An 18866-nucleotide genomic window follows, 5' to 3' on the forward strand; every position below is an offset into this window, starting at 1 on the left:
TCCCGGGGTGGGGAGGGCTGCGCGGACGATCGGCGCGGCAGTAAAGTGTGATGTTTGCTTGTTTCCTTGGGATTGTAGGGAGTTTTCTACCTCTCTGTTCGGTTTTTGTTGTAGTTTCTTACCATATGGGGTTTGTTTTGTTACGCCTACCTTTCTGGGTGCCTAACCCCAGTCGATGGCAGATAAGGAAAACCCCCAACCATATGGGGTTTTCCAGGGCCATTGCTCCCTGAAACCTCTCTGAAGGGGCCAGGTTCTGGCGCTGGTCCCTGGTAGGTCTGAACTCCTTAGCTAATGTCCCGGTCTAACATAACATACATTAGCCCGATAAGCTCCAGAGAGCCGTAGGGGCTCCCCACAGAAAAGGGGCGAAGATCGTAGAAAAGCACCCACTGACAGGACAGAAACAACGGGCACAATGGACAAGGAAACCAAGCCCAGGGAGGGGCCGACGCCCTCAAGCACGTGTGGAGAGGGGGAACGGAAAACCCCACACCACAAACTGCAAGTCCCTCCCCGAGGGGTAGAACACCCCGGCGGGGACCAACGGGGCCTGAGGCCCCTCACGTGAGCCCCACCCCTGCCCCGGGAACCCACCCTACAGGCCCCGGGGCCGAGCTGTCCCCTCAAAGCCCCAGCGTCAAGAAAAACCCTGGGGCTGCCGTGAAAAACACGAAAGAAGGGAGCCCACTAGGCTCTGAACTTGAATCGAAACCGGAGGATAGGCGAGGGGCGAGACGAAGACCCCAAGCTCATCCCCAGCCAGCACAATGAGGCGAGGACAAGACAGAGAATCCAAGGAACATGGAAAAACCAGGCCCGGCACAGCAAGACCGGCAAGGAAGGAGAGCCCCAGAGGGAGCACGGAAGGGCCGAACATAACGCCACAACCAACCCCGACACGCAGCTGCAGTACCAAAACCGCAGCAAAACGTCTCCACACTCCCCAAGGAAGCGACAGAGAAGATAGATAAATCGTACACGAGTGGCACACAAGGGGACACAGGCGGAAACCGAGCACCCAACTGAGCCACAAGGACGGTAGAAGAAACGTGTGCAGTGTAACAGGCAATCAAAGGAACACATTAGGCAGCCCAACATGGGCTGACCTCATACACAGCCCCAAGAGCAGAGATGAGAGTGCTCAAGAAGCACAGAATCCGCCCGACAGGCAAACGACAGGGGAGAGGCGGAAACAAAGCCAGAACCCAACCTGCAAGCACAAGGAGGGGAACACAAAACCTCCGACACAGGAAAACGTACTACCAAACAGGCACCCCCACCTTTGCACTGCGGAACAAGGTGGAGGCGGGGCCCCGAACTCAAGCAAGGTTAGACAAGCACAGGAGAGGGGCAGGAGGAATACAGGCAGGAACCGCCTCGGAAAGGACAAGAGGCCACCCGCAGACACCCGTGAACCGAGGAACACGGTATGTTCTTTTATGTCTTGTTCACCATTAAATTATGCATATACATAAATAACATATTAAGGCATAAATACAAACTCTATGTATATGCATGTGTTACTGTACATTGCCAAAAGGGTTATACAGTACACTGTATATGGTTCTAGCATGAATTTTCTGTAACTCTTGTGTCCTTCACTTGGGAAAGACGCTGAAAAATTTGCTCTCCAAAGTTCATGTTACAATTTTATTGGGCCTAATGTGATTTGCTTAGTATGCCTAAGTGTGCGTTCTGAGATGTCAAGTGTGTGTACTGAATCCTGATAAACCTTGCCCGTCATCACTGCAATTATCTCATTCAATGGCACATTGCTGAGCAGTGACTCAACATCCACATCTCATACGTGAATCCTGATTCCAAATCAGGTGGAGAGAACAAGAGCTGCCCAGTATGGGCTAATAGCCCTGCAGTAGGCACCTCGGGTGATACGGTCCACGTTCCCAAGTACGTATGTACACCCATTCCTATTCCCAAAAACAAAAACAGCGTCAGGACGAAGGAGACGCCAAAACCGCACCAACTCACCTGCAGAACATAGGCCCTGAAGGGCCATGACGCAAGCGTTCGAGTCCGTATCCGCCAGAGGAGGCCAGTGCGCCCATGCTGGAGAAGAGGAGGGGAGCAGCGAAAGAGGCTCCCCACCCTAGAACGCCGGGAAAAACCTCATGAATTCCACACAGCGGCACCCCAGAACACCCCCAAAGCAACGGGGCACGGATGGGAATAAGAAAAGAGCGAGAGGCGAAGCCCCCCCGAGAGAATTGGAGCAGAACATGTGTGCACACCGCCCGGAACCAAAACAAACTCCCACGGCGCATGCGCAGGACACGAAAGAAAGTAGCCCAACCAGGCGAGAAGTAGCCCAACCAGGCGCGAAGGAGCCCAACAAGGCGCGAAGGAGCCCAACAAGGCGAGAAGTAGCCCAATAAAGCGAGAAGTAGCCCAACAAGGCGAGAAGTAGCCCAACCGGCTACAAGGAGCCCAAACGGTCACAAAGGAGCCCAAACGGCCACAAAGGAGCCCAAATGGCCACAAAGGAGCCCAAACGGCGACAAGGAGCCCAACTGCCACAAGGAGCCCAAACAGCCACAAGGAGCCCAAACGGCCACAAGGAGCCCAAACGGCCACAAGGAGCCCAAACGGCCACAAGGAGCCCAAACGGCCACAAGGAGCCCAACCTGGCCAGAACAGAAGGAACCAGTATGGAGGCAAACTCCGGGACATGCAGGAGGAAGCCGCAAAGGCCAACCGCACCGCAGGCGAAGAGATGCGGTTAGCCGAAAACCTCCTGAAGACGGAACCGAAGAAACCACAGGGACACGGAACCGAACCCGGGGAGGAGCAGAACCCAAGCCCAAATCGTACGCAGAGGGGGGGAAAGAAAACCCCACTCCTCGTAACAGTAATCCCCGCTCAGAAGGACGGAAATCCAGGCGGGGCGCAATGGAGCCCAAGGCCCCCAAGGCCGCTCCTCCCCAACCCCAGGAGCCTCTGCACCAGGCCCCGGGGCCGAGTCGACCTCCAAAGCCCCGGCCTCACAAGAAAAAGCCGGGGCAGCCGAGAGAGCTGAAAGAGAAGGGGGCCCACTGGTCAAAACCCCGGAGCATCGGCCGGAGGAACAGACTCGAATGCCTCCGCAGCTACCCCGGACGGGGCAACCCCCGAAACTGCCCAAGTCTCAGAACCTCTAACCCCCCCCCCCCCCCCGACCCCGAAGCCTGCAGATGCGCAGGGGCCGGAAGCAGGAGGGGGAAAACAAGGGCGTGGAAGGAACCAAGGCCGAAGCGACCAAAACCACCCAAGTCTGGGTCCCTACACAAGCGGGGCAACATCGGGGCGTCCGGGGAAGCGACAAACCAGAGCGCGTTGCAACATCCTACCCTGCAATGCGCGAGCTGCCTGCACCCACGGGAATTCATCAGCAGACTGGGTGAATGGAGTCACGAACAAGCAACAAAGCTCGCAGGACTCAAGGGTCGAATGTGGCACCGACCCAACAGGCAGCATAACGGAGGCAAAAACAAGGAGAGTCACCCTGAGACAAAGGGACAGAGCAACCCTCAACTCGCCCAAAGCAAGAGGGGACGCAAGGGTCTCCACTATCGGACCCGAGAGCCCCCGGGGGGTTTCCCAGGGCCCCTAGACTGGGTCTGCTAAGGGTTATCCCAAGCAGGGTACTGCTAACCGGCGCCCCAAACTACCAAGCAAACTGCTAAAGCTGAACCCACGGGACGTGTCCACTCGCGAGGGCAAAGCAGGGGGTGCCACCACACAAACGAACCTAATATAAGGGGGGGGGGGGAAACACAAGGAAGACCCCTCTACCAGGCAAAAACAAAAATAAAAGAAAAACCACACAAGTGGACAACGTACCCAGAGGGAACAGAGCCGGCAGCTGTCATAGGTGAAAACTAGCTACGCAGTACCCTGCGCCCCACCGGTGCGATAACTACCACTTACCCCAAGGTAAACAAGGGAGTGAAATCCCCAAACCCTCGGGGCGGCCAAACGCCAAGCAGCGAAAAGCCAACAGAGGTAGACCCAAGGTGACTTGTGGAAGGCAACCCCAAGCCCCAAGGGCGGTACTTACAGGGCACTCAGGGAAGGTGACCCTAAGCACATGCAGCCCGAGTACCTGAGAATACTACTCCCAGCTCACACGACCACCGTAAGAGCAGCACTGCAAACAAGTCACAGCACTGAGACAAGACCGGAGCTGGAGCCACACGACCGTGCATGATCCCATCAGCCGAGGAACTGAGGCGGGGATCGCCGGCGCGGGGGTCTGAGGCTCCCCCTTCCCCCTCCCGGGGAGGGAGGAGCTGCGCAGACATGCGGCGCGGCTCGCGTGACGTCATGCTTGTTAGTTCGTTTTCCTGGGGGAGTTCTGTCCACTCGTTTGTCGATTTTTGTTGTTTAACCAGAATAGGGGTTTGTTTTGTGGCGCTTACCTTTCTGGGTGCCTGTCCCGGTCGATGGCAGATATAGAATGCTCCAAATCACATGTGCATTTCTATGGGCCATTGCTCCCCATGCCTCTCTGAGGGGGCCAGGTTCTGGCTCGTGGTCCCCGGTAGGCCTAGAACTCCACCCACATCGACTGATGCAAAATAGTTAGGGTATCCATATCAGCCATGGATAGCTCCGGGGAGCTGTAGGGGCTCCCCCCAGAAATAGCACACAGCCATGTTTTTTTTCCTTTGCACATCATGCAATGGGACCACATGTTCCTTTAGAAAATAAAATAAATGTGAAAAAAATTATTCATATTCAGGATTTAGTGGCCAGGATTGTGACCAGCGATCGTGAATCAGTGATGTCTTAGTGATATTTCCTCGCCCCACCACAGCCAAAGCAAGCTGCATACAATTTTGTTCGTAGTTTCCATGATCAGAGAATGCATTTCAACAGAATTGCATTGGAAAGAAAATAATTTTTAAAATAATTTTTTTTGGGGCCACATCACAGGATTGTCACATGTAACAAGTGTGCAGTGCAGGGGTTAAGGCATAGTTGATTGATTAAGGATTTTCCAACAGTTGGACCCTTATACAGTAAAGCGCACCTTGGTCTGTGCTGCTTTGCTCATGTCATGCTGATTCTGTAATTACCTAAGTGTAATTACCTAAGTGTAGTTACAGAATGAGAGCTACGCTTGTGGTGTCCCATCTCCCCAGTACTCTTTGTCATATAATGCTTTGAAATTACTGACAGTTTTGGCCTCCACCACCTTCTCACCTAACTTGTTCCAACCGTCTACCACTCTGTTTACAAAAGTTAGTTTTCTTATATTTCTCCGGCAGCTTTGTTTCGTTAGTTTAAATCTATGACCTCTTGTTCTTGAAGTTCCGGGTCTCAGGAATTCTTCCCTATCAATGTATATGGATGGATTTACCGTGGATGGATCTGCATGCAACGTTGCACACAACTGCAATGCAAATGACGTAAAATTGACACATGCAGATAACCACACTATCTCCGTCATTCCACCTCTTGGGTTGATAATTTGTTATCCCCAAGCCAGTGATGTGTCTTGTCATTATTATTTCAACTGAACCCTACTGTGGGGCTGCGGCTTATCACTTTATACAACAGGGTGTCTCGTTAACGCTTTTTGCAATTCTGGTCATTCTTGGATGCCATGGGGTTGGAGCCTCTAGTCTTTTTTTTTTAATGAGTATGTTCAGCATTTAGTTATGCAAATGTATTTTTAGTTTGTTCCTCCATGTGGGGTCTTTTTGAGCCCTCAAGTGAAGTAGCCATTGGTGCCTTACAATCCTTTATAGTTTTTAGTGCCAGGTTTTGAAGTTTTTCACCCGGCATAGGTAATTTTATTTATTCCCAATCACAGTTTGAACTCAATTCCAGCGAGTGCATTTCCGCCTGCCAGTAGGTTTCTTAGATTTGTTCTTTTCATGCAGGTTTCGGTAGTCTCTCTTTCCCTGTCTTCAGCACAAGTGGACTTGCTTTGTTTTCTGTTGCTGAATTAGGACCTTGCCTCTTCCTGGATACTGCTTCTATGGAGTTTGGGTTCATTTCTTCCACTTGGTTGAGGTATGTGGTCCCGTCCTCCTCCTGGCTTGTGGACAATGCCCTTCTGCATTTGTGGGGTGTGGTAGTTTCTGCCATGAGGTGGAGTTAAGTGCTTCAGATGTTTCTGGACACTTCCTCTTTCAAAGCGCTCGATTCCTCCCTGTTTGCACCTGTTCTAACAAAGATTTTGGGCACTTGAAAGTTTAAATTTGATTTCCATTGCTCAAGTTGCAGAGGGTCATAGGGCATACCTGGCGGTTACCTGGCCATGATTCTGGGGCTTAGCATCCCTGTGGCCCCCCTGGTTGCTGGACTGGTCTGGTTGATACCTGATTGATGGGGTTCTGGGAGTTCTTCTACTCCCCAAGCCCGGCCCGAGGCCAGGCTTGACTTGTGAGAGTTTGGTCCACTAGGCTGTTGCTTGGAGCGGCCCGCAGGCCCACATACCCACTACAGCCCGGTTGGTCCGGCACTCCTTGGAGGAATAAATCTAGTTTCCTCTTGAGAATGTCCACGGTTGTTCCGGCAATATTTCTTATGCTTGCTGGGAGGACGTTGAACAACCGCGGACCTCTGATGTTTATACAGTGTTCTCTGATTGTGCCTATGGCACCTCTGCTCTTCACTGGTTCTATTCTACATTTTCTTCCATATCGTTCACTCCAGTACGTTGTTATTTTACTGTGTAGATTTGGTACTTGGCCCTCCAGTATCTTCCAGGTGTATATTATTTGATATCTCTCTCGTCTTCTTTCTAGTGAGTACATTTGGAGGGCTTTGAGACGATCCCAATAATTTAGGTGCTTTATTGCCTCTATGTGTGCCGTATATGTTCTCTGTATTCCCTCTATTTCAGCAATCTCTCCTGCTCTGAAGGAGGAAGTGAGTACTGAGCAGTACTCAAGACGGGACAACACAAGTGACTTGAAGAGTACAACCATTGTGATGGGATCCCTGGATTTGAAAGTTCTCGTAATCCATCCTATCATTTTTCTGGCTGTCGCAATATTTGCTTGGTTATGCTCCCTAAACGTTAGGTCGTCAGACATTATTATTCCCAAATCCTTTACATGCTGTTTTCCTACTATGGGTACATTTGATTGTGTTTTGTACTCTGTATTATGTTTAAGGTCCTCATTTTTACCGTACCTGAGTACCTGGAATTTATCACTGTTAAACATCATGTTATTTTCTGATGCCCAGTCAAAAACTTTATTAATATCATCTTGAAGTTTTTCAATGTCTTCAGCCGAGGTAATTTTCATACTGATTTTTGTGTCATCTGCAAAGGACGATACGAAGCTGTGACTTGTATTTTTGTCTATCAGGTCAACCAGGTTGTTTGATGCAGCTGCTCTCAGCCTGACATATGAATCACAGCCTAGTTGATCAGGAATCCCTGATCAATAATAATAATAACAAGAAACACCACAGGCATGGGGATGAAAAATTATCAACCCAAGAGGTGGAATGACAGAGAAAGTGTAGTCATCTGCATGTGTTGGCATGCCTCTAACTGGCTTCAGTTTTCTGTGACAGGGCTAGAGGATTTTTTTTCTGTTGGACGCGGCTGCGAGCAGCCGCGTCCAACAGCCTGGTTGATCAGTCCGGCAACCAGGAGGCCTGGTCGACGACCGGGCCGCGGGGACGCTAAGCCCCGGAAGCACCTCAAGGTAACCTCAAGGTAACCCCCCCCCCCTCTCCTCCGGTAGGCTGTGGTGGACTTCTTCACAATTTTGAGTGGAGCATCTTTGTTACTGCTTTAGGGTCTTCCATTCAGTTTGAACTTGGTGCCCGGGAGTTTACCAGGGCGACAGATTGTGGTCTCAAATTTTCATCTTATGGACAATGAATATGTACAGGGGTACCTCGGTTTAAGAGTTTAATTCGTTCCTGGAGACAGCTCATAACCCGAAAACTCGTAACCCGAAGCAAATTTTCCCATAAGAAATAATGGGAAATGAATTAATCCGTTTCAGACTACCAAAAACCTCACTTCAAACTAGATTTTATACCTAATTCATCTAAATGTACACTACAAAACTATGTTCAAGTTATTACTTACCATTGCTGATGAATGCTGTAGGCGTACGGAAGATGGTGAGAAGGGGGGAGGAGGAGAGGTGTTACTGTTTGAAAGGGAAGTCCCCTTCCATTATAACATCAGGCAGTGGAGACCTCTCAGGGGTGCTTTCTCTGGCATGTTTTGCCTGCATACCACTAGGTCCTGGTTGTGGCTCACTGCTCGATGTTCTCACAACAAATCTGTCCATGGAAGATTGTTTTTCCCTTCTTCGCAAGATGTCTCTGTAGTGAGGCATCACAGTGTCATTGAAAAGATTAATGCAACAGCCTTCTACAGCTTTCTCTGGACGAGTCTTTTCAATAAAAGTTTGCATTTCTTCCCACATCTGACACCACTTCTTAATGTCTGCGGAAGGGACATTTGCTACTGCCTCATCCTTCTCCACTGAAGAAACATCCTCAGCTGGGTCTTCTTGCTGTTCCTTTTGAAGGGCTTGGAGTTCTTCGGTGGTCAGTTCTTCGTCGTCGTCTTCCACCAACTCCTCCACATCATCCCCATCCAATTCCAAGCCCATTTGCCGGCCCAGAGTAATAATTTCCTCAACAATAGGCACATCATTTACAGGCTCAAACCCCTCAAAGTCTAGTTCTCTCACACATTCAGGCCACAATTTTCTCCAGCCAGAGATCAGGGTTCTTTGAGTCACTTCTTGCCAGGCTTTGTCAACGAGTTTTAAAGAACTACAAATGTTAAAATGGTGTTTCCAGAACTCTTTAACCCTTACACTGCTCAGGGGTCCTGGGGACATTTACACCCCTGTGCGCAAGAAAAAAAAATTCAAATTTTTTTTTTCGTCTTCTAAACATGTTAATTTGTGTCCCCCGAGCATGGGAAAAATAAAAAAAAAATCGTAGGTGATATATTTTGGGCGCAATTGACCGAGGAAGTCTGGCAAAAAGTGGGCGTTGACAGAGCGGTCGTCAGACCCGGTCAGCGTCACCCGCGCTGACAGATGGGAGTTGCCACAAAGATATTATTACCTAATTGTTTCAATGTCTCCGATTGATTTTTTCTTAGTTTTTTGCAGTAATATTATTCAATAGTGTGTATTGTAATATATTTATATAATAAAAGTGGTGAATAATCGCTATACTCAAAAGTATGATGTGCATATTAGTGATTCAATTATTATGTTTATAAAACAATAAACAAATAGTTTTGCTGCTATTACACTCTATACACAGGTTATATATAAGTATCTGCATGTTTTGGTCACCAAAACGAACCACTAAGTTGGTATTGAGAGTCAAAAAGCAACGAAGAGTTACCGCCACACACCAGCCAGCCACTCGTTGCCACTCCCTCAACACACGCACTAAACTTTCTTCCCCAACAATACCATTTGTGGTGTTATTACACTATATACAGACGTTATATATAAGTATGTATATATTTTGTTCACCACAACTGTACAGCTAAGCTGATATAGTTAGTTCAGGCACTAAGAGTCGTCGCTATACACAGATGGCGGCTGGCGGCTCCCTCACTCATTCGAGGTCACACGCACTAAACTTTCTCCCCCAACAATACTGTTTGCAGTGTTATTACCCTATATACACATATTATATATAAGTATCTACATGTTTTATGCACCGTAACTGTACACCTAAGCTTGTAGTGCGCCCAAAGAGCATAGTGGCCACCCTCTAAACAGCTAGACAAATCGTGCAGACGACATCACCTCCGTCACCCATATGGCTCCTCCCAGCATAATCCTTTTGCTGTTATTACACTAATACACACATTATATATAAGTATTTACATTTGTGTTCACCATAGAGAACCACTGACCTGGTATGGTGAATGCAAACAATAACAGCTAGCCACACAAAACAGAAGATTTTTGGACCTGTAAATTTGTAGACCTCATCCTGGAAACATTCTTGTATCAACATGTTAAACAAGCTACGAGGATGAGGGAAGGGGACGTTCCCTCCATGCTAGATTTGATATTTACCAGGAAGGAGGAAGAGATATTTGACATTCAGTACCTTCCTCCCTTGGGTAAAAGTGACCATGTCTTTTTGGGAATAAAGTATGCAATGCGTTATAAGCTGGAAGAAAATAAGGAGGTTGAAGCAGTTGAAAAACCAGACTTCAGGAGAGGACATTATGGTGACCTTAGAAATTTTTTTAGTGAGTATAATTGGACAGACTTGATGCTAGGCAAGGAAGTGAATGAGATGTATGTCAAGTTTTGTGAAATATATGATAAAGGCACAAAAAAATTTATACCAAAACAGAGATGCAGAACTAGGAAACAGGATTGGTTCAATAGAAATTGCGAGAGGGCTAGAGACCGAAAGACACAAAAATGGAATCAATACAGGAAGAGGCCGAACCCCCAAACATACCAGCGATACAAAGATGCGAGAAACAACTACACGGCAGTGAGGAGAGAGGCAGAAAGAAATTTTGAAAAAGGGATTGCGGACAAATGTAAAACAGAACCAGGTCTATTCTATAAATTCATAAACAACAAATTGCAGGTAAAGGATAATATTCAGAGGTTGAAAATGGGAAATAGATTCACGGAAGATGAAAAGGAAATGTGTGAAACACTAAACGAAAAGTTCCAAAGTGTGTTTGTACAAAATGAAATCTTTAGGGAACCAGATACAATAAGAATTCCTGAGAACAACATAGAACACATAGAGGTGTCTAGAGACGAAGTGGAAAAAATGCTCAAGGAGCTCGGTAAGAACAAAGCAGCTGGCCCAGATGGCGTTTCACCATGGGTTCTGAGAGAATGTGCATCTGAGCTCAGCATTCCACTTCACCTGATCTTTCAGGCATCCCTGTGTACAGGAATCGTAGCAGACGGGTGGAAACAGGCTAACATAGTTCCAATCTACAAAAGTGGCAGCAGGGAAGACCCCCTCAATTATAGACCTGTATCATTGACAAGTGTAATAGTGAAAGTATGGGAAAAACTAATCAAAACTAAATGGGTAGAACACCTAGAGAGAAATGATATAATATCAGACAGACAGTATGGTTTTCGATCTGGAAGATCCTGTGTATCGAATTTACTCAGTTTCTATGATCGAGCCACAGAGATATTACAGGAAAGAGATGGTTGGGTTGACTGCATCTATCTGGACCTAAAAAAGGCTTTCGACAGAGTTCCACATAAGAGGTTGTTCTGGAAACTGGAAAATATTGGAGGGGTGACAGGTAAGCTTCTATCATGGATGAAAAATTTTCTGACTGATAGAAAAATGAGGGCAGTAATCAGAGGCAATATATCAGAATGGAGAAAAGATAGAAAACTATCACCTGAGGACCACATAAAGAATATTGTGCAAGGAGCCTATGCTATGCTTTCTAACTTCAGAATTGCATTTAAATACATGGATGGCGATATACTAAAGAAATTGTTCATGACTTTTGTTAGGCCAAAGCTAGAATATGCAGCTGTTGTGTGGTGCCCATATCTTAAGAAGCACATCAACAAACTGGAAAAGGTGCAAAGACATGCTACTAAGTGGCTCCCAGAACTGAAGGGCAAGAGCTACGAGGAGAGGTTAGAAGCATTAAATATGCCAAAACTAGAAGACAGAAGAAAAAGAGGTGATATGATCACTACATACAAAATAGTAACAGGAATTGATAAAATCGACAGGGAAGACTTCCTGAGACCTGGAATTTCAAGAACAAGAGGTCATAGATTTAAACTAGCTAAACACAGATGCAGAAGAAATATAAGAAAATTCACCTTCGCAAATAGAGTGGTAGACGGTTGGAACAAGTTAAGTGAGAAGGTGGTGGAGGCCAAGACCGTCAGTAGTTTCAAAGCGTTATATGACAAAGAGTGCTGGGAAGACGGGACACCACGAGCGTAGCTCTCATCCTGTAACTACACTTAGGTAATTACACTTGGGTAATTACACAGTCAGTAAACGATGCTTCTCCCTCCATCTCTCAGCATCACTCCTCCCACAGTGCTAATTATTACAACAATCCTGCTATTATCACAACCCTGGTTATTTATATCACAGTCATGGGTCATCTGTAATATTGTCATCGCTAAATAATAACAATTATATATTTATTTTGACATTTTTCGGCGATGCTGTGGTCACAAGCTGAGCAGCAATGCTGTTCGCTCATGCTGCGTGCGCCGGCCTTGGTTGCTCCAACAGTACTGTGCCTCTCACACCTGAGAATATTGCCCACGATTTTGTTAAAAAATGGCATCTGTTTACAAGAGCCCTGAGGAAGCTACTGTGAACCCCGTGTAGCCGCGGGCCATTTGAATCGGGCCTGGCACCCTATGGCGTATATATACGCCATGCGCACCGTGGGACATGTTACTCAGGGTGTATATATACGCCATGCGCAGTTTAAGGGTTAAGGGTGAGTTTTGTGGCTTCAGTCACTTCAAAACATTTCCGGAAAAGTGCCCTTTCATAAAGTTTCTTAAAATTCGCTATGATTTTCTGGTCCATAGGCTGAATTAGAGGAGTGTTAGGAGGAAGGAACTTTACTGTGAGAAATTTATTGTATCTGTGCAACAATTGATCTTCCAAGCCTGGAGGATGAGCAGGAGCATTGTCGAGGAGAAGCAGGGCCTTGAGTGGCAAATGTTTCTCCTGCAGACATTTTTCTATGGCAGGGCACACCACTTCATTCACCCACTCCGAAAAAAATCCTAGTCACCCATGCCTTATTATTAGCCCTCCACATCACACACATTTAGTTTTTCTGCACTTTATACTGTTTGAAAACCCTTGGATTTTCAGAATGATACACTAGCAAGGGTTTAATTTCCAAATCGCCACTCGCATTTGAACACAGCACAAGCGTAAACCTATCTTTCATAGGCTTGTGTCCGGGCAATGCTTTTTCCTCCTTGGTAATGTATGTCCTCTTAGGCAATCTTTTCCAGAACAGTCCTGTCTCATCACAATTAAACACCTGTTGCAGTAGGTATCCCTCAGCCTCTGCAAACTCTTTAAATTCTTCAATAAATTTTTCAGCCGCTGGTTTGTCTGAGCTGGCACCCTCCCCATGCCTCACAACACTATGAATACCGCTCCTTTTTCTAAATTTCTCAAACCATCCCCTGCTTGCCTTAAACTCTTTCTCTGCACTCGTTCCAGGGGTTTTCTTTACAAGGTCTTCGTGCAATACCCTGGCTTTCTCACAAATAATGGCCTCCAAAACACAATCACCCGCTAACTCCTTGTTGTGTATCCAAATTAATAACAACTTTTCCACTTCCTCAAGTATTTGTGGTCTTTGTTTTGTGGTTGTTGATACTCCTTTTGCCACTTTGGCACTCATAATGTCTTTTTTCTTGGCAAGTACAATGGGGCCTCGACTTACGATGCTAATCCGTTCCCAGAGATGAATCATAAGTCGAAATATCATAAGTCGAAATATCGTAAGTCGAAGCGATTTTTCCCATAAGAAATAAGAGGGATTTGAATTAATCCGTTAACCATCCTCCAAAATCTTAACATACAAATACATTTTATACTGAATACAGTGTTTTTTTCTAACTACAATACAGTACCAAAGTTTCACTTACCTTTATGGAGGGCTCTTGATGGCATATGGATGATGGTGATGAGGGGGGAGGAAGAGAGTTGTTACTGTTTGGAAGGGGAGTTCCCTTCCATTATCACATCAGGCAGAGATGTTTACTCTGGGGTACTCTCTCTCCTACGTTTTGCCTGAATACCACTAGGACCTGGTTGTGGTTCAGTGCTTGTTTGTCTCACTACAAATTTGTCAAGAGACATTTGTTTTTCCCTTCTTTTTAACGTTAGTCAGTAATGATGCATCACAGTGTCATTGAATAGGTTAAGGCAACGACCTACTGCAGCTTGATTTGGGTGAGTCGTTTCAGCAAAGGTTTGCAATTCTTCCCATGCTGCACACATTTTCTTAATTGTTGAGGAAGAGACATTCTGAACTCTTGTTTCTACTCTATGGTCATCCTTACATGGGTTTTCATATGTTTATCCTTATCACTGACTTTCCTGAGACTCATGGCATGATATATAATAATTATTTTAATGTTCAAAATGCAAAAAATCACCACAAACGTGAAATTTCTTATAGGCGCGATCGTCACTAAGCGGGCAGCTGTAGTAAACTGAGGCAGGGCGGCCGCGTGAACGGGAACCACGCGCTCAGTCGACCCGAACGTGTACCAACAAATATCGAATGTCGACGACACCATCGGATGTCGAGTCACATTTTTCGATGAAATTTATATCGTAACTTGAAATTATTGTAAGTAGGGGCAATCGTATGTCGAGGTGCCACTGTATAGTGCATATCGCTGACGTGGATTTGTTGTGCAGTACTGCCTACAAAGTTTAACAACACGTGCACCATTTTCATGCTTCTGAATGATCCCTTGCTTTTCCTCTACTGTCATCCTCACATGCGATTTCTTGCCTTGAACCTTACCACTAGCTTTCTTGGGACCCATTGTGATTTATATTATAACAAATTTTATGCTCAAATTGCAAAATAAAATAAACGGTAAGTCCTTGTGAAAAATTCAGGTGGGATAGTCACTGGGTGCAAGGCACTGGCAAACTGAGCGGTGATCGCCGTGCCACCACGGGCTAGATCGGCCCGTACACGTATCAACAAACTCGTATTCTGAGACAACCCTTGTATCCCGATACAAATCTTCCTAGCAAATCCTGCTCGTAACCCAAAAAACTCGTAACCCGAAAAACTCTTAACCCGAGAAACTCATAACCAGGGGTGCTCGTAAGCTGAGGTATCACTGTACATAATTTGTCAAGGTTAACAATGTTTTCACTGCAATTACTTATTTTTGGGGCACTACCTTTCCTGGTGGTTTCTTTTTTGGCCTGGGTTGATTATTTATCACCTAGACTCCCTTGCCTGAACTCAGGGGAGACTATTCTGATCGTGGTCCTTGGTAGGCACTCAGGACTCAAAGGGCCTGGTGGAGTGCTTTAGGCTTGGAGCTAACCAGGCAGGTGTCTTGGGAAGCCACCAAAGGGACCCACCAAAAAGAGGCCTTCCATTTCATTATACACTTTTTTTTAGGCACCACTGCACAATCATAATTGCCAATATACATGAATTTAACAGGGACAAATTTTAATAAAACCTCAGTAAAATCAAATAGTAAAAACCTTTTTCTGTGGAGTGGTTGTGCCTGAACCTCCTGATTCTACACTGTAAGGAGTTCCCCGACCTTCCTCGCGCAGCTCAAATATTCTTGTTCCTCCTAAAGATGAAGACTTGTGAGAAGAGTCATCACTCATGCGGTCATCATCTTCACCCTCCGAATCCGTGTAATTTGCTGTAAGCTGCCCGAGAGACATTTTGCTTGATGTCCTGCAGATATGAAAAGAATGTCACATACTAGCACCTAAAAACTTTCTCAAACATATGTACAAATGAAAAATACCACTAAACGTGTTTTGAATATTATCAATCAAGAGATATGACATGGACATGTCCCAGAATATAACAGCATACAGTACAGTTTTGAGTACATGAGTTGACAATATTCGAGAAAAGATAATTTGGGAAGAGCCAAGATAAAACTAGCATTGAACGTAATGAAACATATTTTCTGGCGATTTATTGTAAGCCTACAAGAGACGACAGGCCAAAACCTGGACCCCTCTAAACGAGCATAAGCAGCAGGAGATATGAGATCACCCTAACCAAGAGAAGGTCACCACTAAGATCGGCGAGCCAAAACATACGACTAGCAAGATGAACAACTATAAAAGGAAAAAATTTGACCTCAGATTGAACAAACCATCTAGTCATGAAGCAGTTCTCTTGTTAATTTCATCTGCATGCTGCCAGGTCACCATGTGCCTATATTGTCAATCCCTCAACTAGACGGCTTCCGCTATTTAACTAGGAAGATGAAAACTGAAGCCCTTGATACTGTAATAAATGGGAAGAGGTCCAAGAAGCCACCAAGGACCCACCAGTAAGAGTAGTTTCATTACATTCAATGTAGATTCTGGGAGTGCTCGTTTGGTGGTTCTTAATTGTTATGTCATCATGGGAGAACAAAAGGGGAACATGCCAGCAGTGGAGGAGCCCCACAGAAAGCAAGCTCTTTGCTTTCTGTGGCTCGCCTTTGCTTTCGGCGACATGTTTTGGAGTGGGTTAACGTGTCGCTAATTCCCAAAAAATGGGAAATTAGCAACATGTTAATCACACCAAAAAAATAAACCCTGGTGCAGACCAGGAATGTTCGCCAAGAAGTAAGCCATCAGCACACCACAATTATATCACCAAAGCTCAAAAGCCCAAATATCTTTTGAGGGAGGGTGTGTGTCAGGAAGCCTCCAGGGCTCACCCAGAAAATGGCATTTCATTACATTCAATGCTGGTTTTCTGTACTCACCTAGTTGTGCTTGCAGGGGCTGAGCTCTGGCTCTTTGGTCCCGCCTCTCAACTGTCAATCAACTGGTGTACAGATTCCTGAGCCTACTGGGCTCTATCATATCTACATTTGAAACTGTGTATGGAGTCTGCCTCCACCACATGAATGCCTCATGCATTCCATCTGTTATCTACTCTGACACTGAAAAGGTTCTTTCTAACGTCCCTGTGGCTCATTTGGGTACTCAGTTTCTACCGTGTCCCCTTGTTCACATACCACCCGTGTTAAACAGTATCTTTATCTACCCTGTCAGTTCCTCTGAGAATTTTGTATGTAGTGATCATGTCTCCCTGAGCTCTCCTGTCTTCCAGCGATGTGAGGTGCATTTCACGCAGCCTTTCCTCGTAACTCATGCCTCTTAGTTCTGGGACTAGCCTAGTGGCATACCTCTGAACTTTTTCCAGCTTCCTCTTGTGCTTGACAAGGTATGGGCTCCATGCTGCGGCTACATACTCCAGGATTGGTCTTACATATGTGGTATACAAGGTTCTGAAGGATTCCTTACACAGGTTCCTGAAGGCAGTCCTGATGTAAGCCAGCCTTGCATATGCCACTGATGTTATTTTTTTTATATGGGCTTCAGGAGACAGGTCTGTGGGGAGCCCATCAGCTCCCTGGAGCTACATAACCAAAGATAAGGAAAAGAGAGACGTACCTAAAAGACGGCCGCCACGCGCTCCTCAACTCAAAGTCAAGACAACTAGCTGCATCCCTGCAACCCAAAGCTATACATGAACGACCAAGACCAGGAATGTTGACCAAATAACGGGCGGCCAGGACCCCTCTTCGACCGCCAAAATCCCCGCGCCCATATGTAAGCCAGTGGCTGACATGTTGCCAAACACGGCAGCCAATGCAACAAACATACGAACGTCATGGGCAAAAGGATAGACCGCAGTCTGACTAGACTTAATAACCCTGCAGACGACCTGGGAGACCCAAGCCCCAGAACAGGGAACGAGGGAAACCGGATCAACCCAAAGCACTTCCTGGCCACTGAGGCCAAAGCACGCAGATAACAGTAAAGAGCCACAACCGAACACAACACATGATGCACCCATGGCCTGACCAATCAAGCATCAATAACACAAGGGCCCCTCCGGAAAGCTGCCGTCCCGTTCTTCACCAAATGAATGTAATGAAACGCCATTTTCTGGGTGAGAACCGGAGGCTCCTTGGAGCTTTACCAGGCTGATATGCTAATGTCAGACTGGCATCAGTCATGTGTATGAAATTCTAGGGCCTACTGGGGACCACGGCCAGAACCTGGCCCCCTCAGAGAGGCAAGGGGAGCAATGGCCTATAGAAACCCCCGTGTGGTTGGAAGCATTCTGTGTCTGCCATCGACCGGATCAAGCATCCAGAAAGGTAAGCATTCCAAAACAAACCCCTATTCTGGTTAAAATTGCTACCTAAAGCCGAACTCCCCAACAGAAAACAAGCAAACTAGTATGATGTCACACGTCACCGCGCCACTGTCTGCGCAGCTCCCCCCTCCCCGGGAGGGGGAAGGGGGAGCCCCAGACCTCCCACGCCGGCTATCCACCCATCAGTTCTGAGGCTGGATGTCAAAACACGCGAAAATCGCCGACCAGTGCCATAACATGGCATTTATTCACATTAAATTCCATTTACCAAGTGGTGCTCCATATACTTATTTTGTCCAGGTCTTCATGAAGGGCATGACAATCATCTAAGTTTCTTATCCTTCCTATTATCTTAGCATCATCAGCAAACATGTTCATATAATTCTGTATTCCTTCTGGTAGATCATTTAAGTAGACAATGAACATCACTGGTGCAAGAACTGAACCCTGTGGTACTCCACTTGAGATGTTTCTCCAGTCCGACACATTGCCTCTTGACTGCTGCCCTCATTTTTCTATCAGTCAGAAAATTTTTCATCCATGTTAGAAGCTTACCTGTCACCCCTCCAATATTTTCCAGTTTCCATAATAACCTCTTATGTGGAACTCTGTTGAAAGCCTTTTTTAGGCCCAAATAAATGCAGTCAACCTCACCAACTCTTTCCTGTAAAATCTCTGTGGCTCGATCATAGAAACTGAGTAAATTCGATACACAGGATCTTCCAGATCGAAAACCATACTGTCTGATTGATATTATATAATTTCTCTCCAGGTGTTCTACCCATTTAGTTTTTATTAGTTTTTCCAATATTTTCACTATTACACTTGTCAATGATACAGGTCTATAATTGAGGGGGTCATCCCTGCTGCCACTTTTGTAGATTGGAACTATGTTAGCCTTTTTCCACATATCTGTTACGACTCCTGTACACAGGGTCATCTGAAAAATCAGTTGAAGTGGAATGCTGAGCTCAGGTGCACATTCTCTGATGTGCACCCA

General features: G+C 46.2%; 1 protein-coding gene across 5 annotated transcripts in view; it reads right to left on the minus strand.

Annotated features, from left to right (window-relative positions):
- LOC123756093 (SAP30-binding protein) overlaps positions 1-18866 on the minus strand; it is a 154013-nt gene that overhangs the window by 115645 nt on the left and 19502 nt on the right. For all 5 annotated transcript variants that reach the window (XM_069336543.1, XM_045739088.2, XM_045739089.2 and 2 more), the window contains one exon: positions 15220-15424. In XM_069336543.1, coding sequence (XP_069192644.1) covers positions 15220-15411 — 192 coding nt within the window. In that variant the 5' untranslated portion in view covers positions 15412-15424. The remainder of the gene's footprint in view (positions 1-15219; positions 15425-18866) is intronic.

This window comes from Procambarus clarkii, chromosome 36 (genome assembly GCF_040958095.1).
Source record: "Procambarus clarkii isolate CNS0578487 chromosome 36, FALCON_Pclarkii_2.0, whole genome shotgun sequence".
Classification (NCBI taxonomy): Eukaryota; Metazoa; Arthropoda; class Malacostraca; order Decapoda; family Cambaridae; genus Procambarus; species Procambarus clarkii.